Raw genomic sequence first — 12,500 nt, 5'->3', positions numbered from 1 at the left:
AAAACCAAGCACTTTGTGATGGATGCCAAGTGCCATTAATGGTCGCACATGTAATGGAAAGATGTGCAACATTCTCAGACCAAAGGCGTATGTACTTGTCTCCCCCATATACACTGAAAAATGTATTGAGGGAGGATTATGACATAGGTCTTATTAGTTTCCTTAGGGAGGCTAATATTTTCAATAAAATTTAATTATGCATAATATTTATGCAATAATTTTATACACTAAGAACATAATATTTATGCTTTGATTTTTAATATATCTATTGCTATTTGTAAGATATTTATTGACAGATTTTTTAAGTTTTAAATATTTTAATATTTCTATTTAACAAGGTGTTTGCCGCTAATGACCCTAGCTGTTGATGCGGCAGATAATTTGAAATAATCAATCAATCAGTCTCTCAGATCTAACAAAGTCCCAGAGAAGGAGGCTGTTCTTGCTGCTGCTCCCAATCCATGGGGACTGACAGACATCTTGTAGCCAGGTCAATCACTGCCAGATACCACACTGAAGTCACCAAGAAATGTCCTACATCTGTAGGACATTTGTCTGCCACAGATGTGAGTTTGGCATAGAATGCCTCTTTCTCATCAAGTTTGCAAACATCAGTAGGAGTGTACACAGCAATAAGAGATATGAAGCAAAAGCTTCAGTCTCAATGCCATAATACACTCATCAACTGGTGTTACCTCTACTACCGAGGGTTGAAGTCAGCTAGAGATGGCTATAGTTACTCCTTGCAGGTAATGACCATTGACCCAGCCCGACTAGTAGGAGATATACCCACCCATACTTATTGTGCTGCTACCAGGCCACCTCAACTCCCAACCACTTCAGTTCCCTCAATAGCAGGGGTAACCACTCATCCTGCCTCAAGGACCAGATGTTCCAGTAATGAGAATATTTTATATAAATGTCAGCTTTTGTTTTATTTATTCCCTTTGCTTTCAAAGTCATCATTTTTCATTCCTTATTACTCGGAAGTAAAATATTTGTTTACATATTTGTACATTTTAAATAATATCATAATCTTATTGATATGTCTTATGCTCCTGTCTTCATCATAAATCACTTTTTTTATTGTTTGTTAGTATAGACTTTAAGGCAGACTTCACACTGGAATTGACTTTATTTCATATTTCAACTTTCTTGAAGCACCAAATTATATTCTATCTATAATATTCAACTTTCTTGAAGCACCAAATTATATTCTATCTATAAAATTCACCAAGTTCTATCATTACCCTTAAGTTTTGTATTTCTTATTTCTTATTTTTGTAAATGTACTAGTTAACAGAAAGAAAAATTAATTAAAGGAAAATACTGTTTTGCATCTGAATCATGTCATAAGAAAATTTTGCCTTTTAAAGCCTTGGGAAGTTAAAGAGAATGCTAAATAAGGAAAGGGAAATAAAAAATAGTGTGAAAAAGACACTTTTACTATTTCAATCAACAAATAATACAGATCAATTTGTTATCTTTTCCTGAATTTAATTTGTTTTACATGTAAGGCTTTAATTGATGGTATCATCAACGAAAACACAAAACGGTACACGGTCCTGTAGCCAATTATTTTGTCATGAATAAAATATATGAAGTAAATTGCAATAAACAAATAAGGACTACATTGCTTCTCCATCCCTATTTCAATGGAATGAAGGTACAGCCTGAATAACTCATGTTATATAAAAAATTACATTGACAATACAGAGGAAAATAAGAGAAATAATTTTCAGCATCAACTATATACATCTCTTGAACAGCAACATATATACACAAAGTACTATTTAATAATGATAATAATAATGCTTCTTGCTCAGTAGTGTATCCTTTACACACAATACAAATAATGCAGTTATGAATGTGACTGTCATAACTGCCAAAAAAAAAACAATATTTGGTCACTTACAGCAACTTACAGAGACACGTTTAAGGAAATTTCACATAAAAGGAAGTAATCCAGTTAAATTTCTTGACACCACATTTGTCCAATACACTTATCATGATTACTAGGAACAGGTAGTAGAGATAATCCCTGAATTTTAGGATTCCATGCATGACAGAATGACAGCATTATGAGGGGAGTGTGAGACCTGGACAGGCAGTGTAAATGAGTGAATGTGAAAGGCACCTGCTGATCCTTAATGAAATCTGGAGGCATTTCAATGTTACATTCCACAAAATATTATCTAGAACAACAGATCTTCTAAAGTGACTTACATACAGAACTACTGTTGTGTGATATTTGTACATACTGATATTTATCTATCTAAATGTGTGGGTTCTCTCAGAGATCTTTTTAACCCAAACTGATTGAATAAATGTTAAAAATAAAATTGGCACATTAAATTAGAATCCAAACAAAATATCTTAACTTATATGAAAAAAAGTAATCACTTTACGGAACGTAGCCTAATTTTCATCCTTTTATGTACTGCTTTCTTGCATTGAAAGTAACAACCTCAAAATAAGTTACATTGTGAATCTACTAAACAAAATGCTCTATCATTTGGGTACTTCAGTGTTTCATTCCTGAGACTGTAAAATGCTAACACATCTTTGAGAACACATAGCACAGTAAAATATATATATTCCAGAATTAAGCTCCTACCTTGATTACCTTTACAGATGAGTGAACATCCTTAAAGCTTAATTTTCATCACATATTTTTTTTTCACTTTTAATTTTAGTGACAATTGTAACATGATAAAGCATACACTTCACTGGAATACTAATATCAAAATATATTATTCAAATATCTTTATGTAGTTATTACCATTATTAAATGCATCCAAACATTTAACATTTACACAATAATCATCTGTTAAAATATTACACTAAGTAAGTGCCTTCATCTGTTCCACTGTGTTTACTCCCATGGCTTGCATCATTTCTCTGAATAAGGATCCTTCTGTTCTCATAAGATTTTCTGGACTGTCAAACTCACTCAGCTGAAAGATAAAGAGCATTTTACTAGGGGGGAAATAAAATGTTGACATTTAATATACACTTTGGCTGTCTACACTTTTTGGTCACTCTATTAATTTGTACATTTTAAAACCTATGCATTTCCTTTGTTCATTCTGACTGTCCCTACACTTCTTCCTCCCATTTCATTGCTATTCTTTCTCGCCTCCTCATTCTTACCTTTTCTCTCACTTTCACTCCTGTTCCCCTTAGATTCCCCTTCCCTTCTCTCTTTAAGTTCCCATCTATCCCTAAACCTACCCCTACTGCTACCTCTACCTATACCTCTACCTCTACCTCCATCCCTACCTCTACCTATAATCTCCCCCTCTCCCTCTCCCTCTCCCTTTCTCTCTCTCCCATTCTGTCTCCATCTCCATCCCATTCTCCCATTTCCTTTCCCTTTCTCTTTCCCTTTCCCCACTTCCCCTCTCCTCCCCCTTCTTCTCACTCTCACTTTTACTCTTCCATTCTCCACCTCACTCCCTTGCTCATTGTACCCCTTCCCCTCCATCTTCTAGCCCTCTCTCTCACTTTTCCCTTCTCCTTGAACACAAGAGCAAAACTTACCCTTCCTGCATCTAGCACCATTATTCTATCATAATTGGCCACAGTGTTGAGTCTGTGAGCAATGGTGAGGACAGTGCTTTTGACAAATGCCTCTTTTATGGTAGTCTGGATTAAATGATCAGTCTCAATGTCGACTGATGCTGTTGCTTCATCTAGCAAAAGAATCTGAAAAGTCCATAATTGTCTTGTTAACTTGCTGACTTTTGATAATTTATATAAATACAGCAGTAAGCTCTTAGGTGTTGTAAATATCATTACAAACACTGCATGCAGATCTTTGAGGCAAATAAACAATACACATTTCTTGAACACTTTCTGTGAGATTTCATAAACATATTGTTCTATTGCTTTATTTTTTTACCTTTATTCCTGAAATCAGTCATGAGCCTCACATACTAAATCTAACTTAATCTACCATCAATAAAACTAAAACACAAAAAAAAATTCAGATCTCTATCTTGCTTAGCATTACACAAAATATGAAAGCACCACAAAGTTCTTACCTTACTATTTCTAAGTAAAGCTCTTGTAAGGCAAATAAGTTGCCTTTCTCCAACTGAGAAATTCTCTCCAGCTGCTTCTACTTTGGAGTGTAAACTATGTTCCTGTTTCGTGACAACATCCTTGAGGTGAGAGCGTTCTAGTGCTTGCCAGACTGCATCATCAGAATGCTCTTCAAATGGATCCAAATTGTACCTGCAAATTGGAAATTTCCTCCTTCTTAAATCATTCTTAACCTTTTCAATTTCTAAGCAGTCTCTGGATATAAAAGATTAAAAACTGAGAACATTCATTTGCCACAATATATTTACCTTTTGATGTTGACATGGTTATAATTCCTATAAAAAGTCAAATTAAATTAGATATGAAAAATACCAGTCACTGTATACCTTATACCACCATGCACTAAGCTTAAATACTAACCTAATTGAGCCCTGGAAAAGAACTGGATCTTGTGGAATAACTGAGATATGAGAACGAAGTGTATGCAGACCAATCTTGCTAATGTCTACTCCATCAATGATAACACTGCCAGAATCCAACTCTGACATACGTAGTAATGTTGAAATGAGTGAAGATTTGCCTGGAAAACAGAGCCTTTTATTATTATGTTATATTCAATTCCTTAACATAATCTACTACCCTTGACCTTCACAATCAAATAATGCTTTTCAAAGAGTTCTTCACCAATGTGAAAATTAAACAATCCATATTATGAAATTTGTGAACAATAGTTACAAAAAGTTACAATAAATTGAATACCAAAGTCTGAGCACATTGATACAAGTTCTAGCTAGGGTTTTATAAATGAAATCAACAAAATAGTCCATAGGATTTTAAAAATTGTCATTAAAAAGGAATAGTCTATGTATCAAAATATCCAATTAAATTTCCATTAAAAATGCCACATAATCTTGTTAAACACTTCTGCAATACTCATAGCTACAGCAACCTTACCCTGCTTTGACAAAAGACATAAGTTACTTTATTTTGAATCATCTTGAAAATTAACAAAAGCACAAACCTGCTCCTGTGCGCCCCACAATGCCAATCTTTTCTCCATCCTTTATTGAGGCACTAATGCCATGAAGAACCAGAGGCAGGTCAGGTCGGTAACGCAGCTTTACATCCTTTAATTCCAAAGTGCCTGATGAGGGCCATCCTTCAGCTGGTTTTGAGGAGGGAATTTCCCGCGGTGCTTCACTCGGCAAATCCTGAAGGTATAACAGAACAGAAAAATTTAGGAGTCAACTTTTTGGTTTGAAATTTAAAATCTGTCTAAGAAGTATTTAGTGCAAGAAGCTTTACTATACTGATATTCTAGAATTGTTTAAATGTTAACTCTCAACTTACATAGGCATATTCAACAATTCTCTCCACTGATGTAACACGTGACTGGAATTCTGACTTCATCCTCATCAAGAAGGGAATAAAGACACACACCTGAAATAAGACAAATGATAAGGTTAAAACTACCTGCAACTATGCCCTTTATTGAAAAGCAACAGGTGCATGAAAATATCTGAAACATAAAATAAAACCCTATCAAATTACTTGTATGAGTGAATGGAGACACCTGAAATACAAAACCCTATCAGATTACTTGCATGTATGAATGAGAACAAATTCTATTGATCTTAGTTATTGATACCAAAAAATGTCATATTTAAATGAATTCTATCAAGAAAAATACTTACTCCATTCACTGTCGACAGAGCAAGACCAGCAAGAGCAGTGCTTACAAGGCCCTTTGTGAACACACAGATCACAGTGACAGCCACTGTGACACAAATAGCCATGAAGTCCATGCGGTACGTGAACCACCGATTTGACAAGCGGAAGACCAGAAGTGAAGAGGAATGTTTGTCCAAAAGTTTGTACATTCTGCAAGTGAGGACAAAAAGACACCATCTCAGCACTGAGGTTTGGCTAAAAATCTTTAGTTTATAACAATTTAAAAGTTAATTAATATTGATAAAGCATAGATAGCAAAGAATTCAGCGCAACAAACCTGTTAATGAATAATCTCTCTTTGTCAAAGGCACGAATGACAGAAAGGCCAGAGATAGACGAACCAATATGCTGAGTGACAGGCGATTTTAGGGTGTTATCTAGACGTTTCAGTTCTCTCACCCCAGCATTCAAGAATACATCAACCACAATAAACAAAACTGTAAAGAATAAAAAACATCATCAAAACACTACTCATAACAGCTCCTCAAGAATGAAAATCAAAACAGAAATTGGAAAGTTTTTCTCCAAAAACAGAAAAGAAAGTTTTCACTTACTGACAATGACAACGAGTGGGAGGACAAACCAAACGTAGATGAAGCACACGAGGATGATCTGGCCAAACACAAACAAGAGACCCTGAAGCAAGAACTCGAGGAAGAAGGGCACTCGTACATCCACTGTCGAGGAAAAATAATATTATCATGATTTTAATTTCTATTCCAAAACAACATCTATTATGAAAAAAATTATGCTGAATATATTTGCAGTTCATTTTCTCAAGGAATATCATGAATTATTATATACAATTAATACATTTTCAAAGCAGTATTACTATATTTGCAATATAGTAAGACTGGTAAATCTTAAAAATTATAATAATCCAGCTTTTAGCACAAATATATTTTCTGATCATATATCATACAAGTGAATTAGTGAGTAACAATGAATGAAAAGAATCAAACACATATATATCCAAAGTATGTAAATGAAAGTCATAAAGAAAATGAAATATCATACACTCATCCAAGTCTCGGGAGAACCGATTCAAAATACGTCCAGACGGAGTTGTGTCAAAGAAACTCATGGGGGCTCGGAGAATGCTCTCAAACATCTTATTGTGCAACTTTGACGCACCAGCCAACACTCTGCAAAGATATCTATCTATCAAAAAGTCTGTCCTTTTTCATCCTTTAAAATCATACACAAATGTATGCATCTCAACATGCAAAGGACTATAAACAAATATATGCTATGCAAATATCTTCAAAACAAATCCAGAGATCCTCCCTACCTGAATGTGACTCCAATGCCCTTGATGACGCCTGTGATAAGAAGCAGAATGAAGCTCAAACCATAAACAAGCTGGTACATCCACAACATGGGATTCTGGGAAATATCTCCTTTAATTTCATCGTCTGAGAGTGTAAGATTATATTCAGTCACGTTGTTCTTCCTCTCTGCCGACATGCCATCACCCTGAAAGCAATATAATCCTTTAGTTATTCATGAAACTCAAGAGTAATTCTAGTATCTAATATATTTCAGATTTTTTCCCCAAACATAAATAATACCGGACAAAAGGCATGAATGACAATGAATACCTTCAGAATACAAAAAACGTATGTAACAGTTTTGATGATATCTTTGCCAGAAATTTCTGAGAAAGATATAAATCAAAATCAGTCAAATACATCCTGCACTATCCATTCTCACATACCTTTTCTACACAGTTCAGACATAACACAACATATCTAAATTTTCTCACCCAAATTAATACAATACTAAAAAAAAGGTAGAACAACACACATCAGATATTTTAAAATCATCATCAAAAATAAAAATGAAAATCAGACTGGTCTATACTAACCTGATCCAACCACTGCTGTAGCCATATAGCATTAAACATTCGTGTGAGTGTGAAAATGATAATTGCAAGGAAGATAATGCTGGCAATGCACCAACCTCCTGATTCCTGAAAGCAAAAAAAAAGTTACATTACTCTTCTGAGGTAAATAATCTCTTTTAGAATGGCTCTTTTAGATTATGAAACATGAATACCTATTTCCACATATCTTTTCACTTCCCATGTTGCTTTAAAAAAAAACAATCAAAACTTTCATTTTACCTTAATGAATGTTAAATAGACCTTGCCGCTCACACTACCAGTTGCTCTAGTTTCTTCTGTTGTTAACTTTCCTCGGCCTTCTTTTTCTTCATTTTCTTCTTTTTTCACATCTAAGAGAAAGAAAATCTTTAATACATATCCAGCTGTTCCTTCACACATTAAGCTTCCGGTAGTACTGAACTTTTTTTTTTTCTTGCTTTATCTCTTCAAACCTTGTAAAACCCTTGTAGACATTACTAAAAGCAAGTAGTTACTTGTAATAATATACATAAAGACAAGATATTACATACATTAAAAAAAAATATATGAAGTGGTAAGCATAAGCCCATTGAGATGAGGAATGCATTTTTTCTAGCAATTACAGCAAAATCACTTTTTAAAAAATGCAAAAGCAAGCTTTCTAAATAACTAGATATGTTTCAAATGTGTTTCATTCATCTATATTACAGATGGGAAAAAAATACTGTCAACAAAAATAATAATTTTCTGTGTAAGTTACTAACAGAATAATAGGAAGCATCTTCAAACCTACTCACTCAGCCTTGCATGACAGGTTTGCAAGTTAGTAGAAAAATGAAACAATATTTTGAGCACCTAATATGCTCTTCCAACAAGCCAAATTCAAGCAAATATGCAACATTAAACAAATATGTAAATGAAACAAGATGGCAAAATGATATGAGGGGTCTCATATGACTTTACTCACATAATGTGGCATTAGCATGTACTGTGTATTCAGCTACGGCATCTGACTAATACCTGATCTCTTCCTTTGCAAATCTACGTCAAGGACAAGAGCAAGATATTCCGCCACAAACTCTTACAACTCAAACACAGCAAATTTCTTTCTTTCTTATAAAATGTGAAGCAAGCTAGCACAACCTACAGGTTGAAATAGCACTGCCACTATTAAGCTTTACTGTAATATAGGAAAAAATAAAGATGAAGTTGGCTCTTCCTGGTGTAGAACAGTCCTGTAACAGGCACTACTGAAATTCTATCTCACTTACTTCTGAGTTTGACTGCTGGTATTCCATCTAAGAGAAAAGAGTAATAATTCAGATGTGTTAATGAAAGTCAAGACTTTGGATTTCTTTTCCTTCCATTAAGAAACCAACCCAAGTTCAAAATACCAAAGCCCTTTCTGTCTTTCAATTTATATATGTCTTTATATGTCATATACTTGTCTTTTTCTGAACTTGAAAATTCTTCATTGCCTTTATATCCCCTTACTAAACAATATATGATAATGTTTAGACCATGATAATTGTGTGTTTGTTTCTATTTGTGATATTTGGAGAGTGAAAATAGTTTAAGATCATAACAGAAACTAAAAGAAGAATTAGTAATAATACTGAAGTGCAACTCCTCTGCTAAACTGGCCACATGTGATGGAAATTTGGTTAGTCTATAAACTCTAGGCTGATATGCAACATTAACCAAGTACTGTTTTCTAATAAAGTAATCAAATCAACTTTGTAACGGCTAAATCAATTCAACTTTTTATTTATTCATGCTGAGAAGCCATGCACAAGTATATAAGCAAAGATAAGGATACTGTGACAAAAATATTAAATACTTTTACACAAAAAAATGGACATAGACATTATTACTGTGCAATCTTGATTACCTTTGGGAAACATGCATTAAGAAAGCCTTACAAACACAACACACAAAATACAACAGACACATAACAAAAAAATTACCATTGTTATATAGAGTAATTTCTATAGTATATAACTTAGTTGCAATAAGTATATTATCACATACTAATAAAATATGTAGCATTTGAGGCAACAAAATGTGATCTAAGAAAAATAAATCAATATCTACACAATATATAATCTTCATCATACATGATTACTGCAATTTTCACAATCTTACACTTATCCAATATTATTCTTTATCTGTTTGTCTAAACTGCAACTGAAAATACGAGCCCTATGTTTCCTCTTAAACAGAACATACCATTTACAGATTCATCCTTCTTCTCGCTAGTGTCTTCTTCATTTTCACTCTTATCTCGGGTAGAATCAAAACCAATCATGTCAAAGTATTCTCCTTTACGAGCCACAAGTTCAGCGTGTGATCCCCGCTCTGCGATCTTTCCATTTTGCATCAAGATTATTTCATCACATTTTTCCAGAAACTGAAGTGAAAGAAAAGTAAAATTCAAATAAAAATCAAACGTTTGTGTAATGAGGATTTATGTTAATTTTTTTTACTGTACTCAAATACTATGTAACTAATTCATATAATAGTTTCACATTCTTTTGCAAACAAACTTACATGAGTTGCATGGGTAACAAGAATGACTGTTTTGTTGCTAAGAGCACCTAAGATGCACTGGTTGAAAATGTGTTTTGCAACTTTGGAATCAACTGCACTGAGAGGATCGTCAAGTAGATAGATGTCCCTGTCACTGTAGACTGCACGGCCTAAGTTCACTCTCTGTTTTTGACCACCACTTGATAACAAAGAGAAAAGAAAATTAATAATTAATTAATCTACAAAACTTACATTAATTGTAAATGTCTTGAGGTAGAGACACTTACATAAGACTTTCAGGAAAAATCACCTTAATGTTATAACAACTTGGTAGAGTAGCATACCCAGTTACTGTTCTTTTTGTAAAAGTATTAGTAATCATAACCTAAATATCCAATGGCTATTTACAGCTATTTATGGGAACCCAAATTAAGAAGCACATGAAAGGAAAGAGTATTTTGCAACATCTTTCATTAATTATTAAACCTCACCTGTTCTAGGCATCCCTAACATCTTTTTGAAAGGACTAAGGTTTACCTCAGATTGATGCCTCTTTCTCCAATCTCCGTCATTTCTCCCTCAGCAAGTAAATGGATGTCTGATTCCAGGGCACACACCCGCAGGACTTTCCGGTAAAGTTCTTCATCAAACTTCTGTCCTACTATAATGTTCTCCCTAAAAGTGTCATTATAGATCCAGGCTTGTTGTGTCACAAGGGCCAACCTGCCATTCACCTGAACTTCACCACTCTGGGCTTTCATCTGATAAAAGAAAATCACAAAATAACGTGTGTCAAAGGTATTACTTAGAATAATGTTATAGCAGCTTGTCTATTGGTGGTTACATGTTTAAGGGAAGGAAATCACTTCAGATTCCAATCAATAGCAAAACCATGTAATGAATGAATCCCACATTTATCACATTCCTTAATTCCACATTATGAACAACACAAATAACATACATCTCCACAAATAGCAGAAATCAAAGAGCTTTTCCCAGATCCAATGCTTCCACAGACACCAATCAGTTTCCCACGGGCAATAGAGACATTGACGTTGAAGAGAGTTTCAGTGCACTTAACTGGCTCTGACTTGCCATCAGAGACTTGATTCTTTATGCCATTTGCCTGTCCGCTTGTAACATGGCCATTTGTTTGATTTTTTTCTCCCTTAACTTCACCATTGGCTTTTGTATCTAAAAGAGGAGAGGTTTTTGAGGTAAAGCTAATCTAGAAACTTAAAGTTAAAAGCTAAAAAGCATTAACTCTAAACCAAATCAACATATTTCTGTTTCATATTTTGCATCTTATGAAGCAAATACATGTATGAAAAGCCATCATGACTTCCTTATTCAGCAGTACTTGGTTTAAGAACTTACCTGACTTGTTCTTTCCCTTTGCACTACCAGGTGGGCCTGACTTGTTTTTGAAATCTATGTTATTGATTTCCCAAGCAAATGTTGCATTTTTAATCTGCAGTGCAAGGTTGTTGTTGACTAAGCCTCCAGTACGTTTTTTGTGCTCTGGCAGTTCTAGTAATTTCTGCAACAATATATTTTTTTTTTTTTTTTTTTTGTAAAAGTCAAACCACTAAATTTTATTCTATAAAAATATAATTTTAAAAAGGTAAATAAAACACTGTAAAAAAAAATTATCTACAAAATGTTACTCACAAAATAATCAAATGTCAATAAACATCAATATATAAATCAAAACACAAATTTCAATAATGTACAATCTGTGTAGGAAATTCATTATGCTAAATTCACTTCATTAATGACCTATTACACAGAAGATTTTAATTCTGAAACATATATCCTTTAAATCTTTTCTCTCTATGTAAACCTCTTAAGCACTATCAACCTGTATAACACAACAGATTCTCTTACCTGGATCCTGCTTAAGGAAATCTTTGCTTCTGCAATTGATCGAATGGTGAATGGAAGAACACCAACTGTAAACTGCATGGCATTGAAGACTGAGAATATTGTGAAGGCTTCAGCAGATCTGAGAGAATAGCCTGTTAAAAAGATTATCAGCTTATAGTAATTTTGCTTATAATAGTTTTCTTACTTATAAAAATATATACATTGTAAAAAGTGTTACACAGTATAGAGTAATAGAAAGTACCTAAATCAAAACCTACTGAATGCCTAATGCTTAATAATGACAAACATACTCATGTGGATACTCATCCTACTATACACTAATATCAAAAATGATCCCAAATACATAATTACCCTTTGATTTTCCATAATGCTACATCCTTACATCTATTTTGCATAATGCTACATCCTTACTTTACCTGAAAGTGTGTACGCCAAGAAGGTC

At 33.8% G+C, this 12,500-nt stretch overlaps 1 protein-coding gene across 1 annotated transcript in view; it reads right to left on the bottom strand.

Annotated features, from left to right (window-relative positions):
* Positions 1-1,429: 1,429 nt before the first annotated feature.
* The window catches only part of LOC119597336 (multidrug resistance-associated protein 9-like), a gene marked incomplete in the record, with an annotated part of 40,875 nt that continues 29,804 nt past the window's right edge, over positions 1,430-12,500 (bottom strand). Inside the window, 21 exon segments of the mRNA XM_037946895.1 lie at positions 1,430-2,957; positions 3,544-3,708; positions 4,047-4,239; positions 4,468-4,627; positions 5,069-5,258; positions 5,398-5,487; positions 5,742-5,928; positions 6,056-6,215; positions 6,333-6,455; positions 6,796-6,923; positions 7,070-7,254; positions 7,646-7,750; positions 7,904-8,013; positions 8,914-8,940; positions 9,872-10,052; positions 10,193-10,370; positions 10,709-10,932; positions 11,133-11,365; positions 11,549-11,711; positions 12,059-12,189; positions 12,475-12,500. The exon segment at positions 12,475-12,500 is cut by the window's right edge and continues 100 nt beyond it. Of these exon segments, the coding sequence (XP_037802823.1) occupies positions 2,844-2,957; positions 3,544-3,708; positions 4,047-4,239; positions 4,468-4,627; positions 5,069-5,258; positions 5,398-5,487; positions 5,742-5,928; positions 6,056-6,215; positions 6,333-6,455; positions 6,796-6,923; positions 7,070-7,254; positions 7,646-7,750; positions 7,904-8,013; positions 8,914-8,940; positions 9,872-10,052; positions 10,193-10,370; positions 10,709-10,932; positions 11,133-11,365; positions 11,549-11,711; positions 12,059-12,189; positions 12,475-12,500 (3,073 nt within the window).

Source organism: Penaeus monodon, chromosome 39 (assembly GCF_015228065.2).
Source record: "Penaeus monodon isolate SGIC_2016 chromosome 39, NSTDA_Pmon_1, whole genome shotgun sequence".
Lineage (NCBI taxonomy): Eukaryota > Metazoa > Arthropoda > Malacostraca > Decapoda > Penaeidae > Penaeus > Penaeus monodon.
This window is presented reverse-complemented; position numbering and strand designations above follow the sequence as displayed.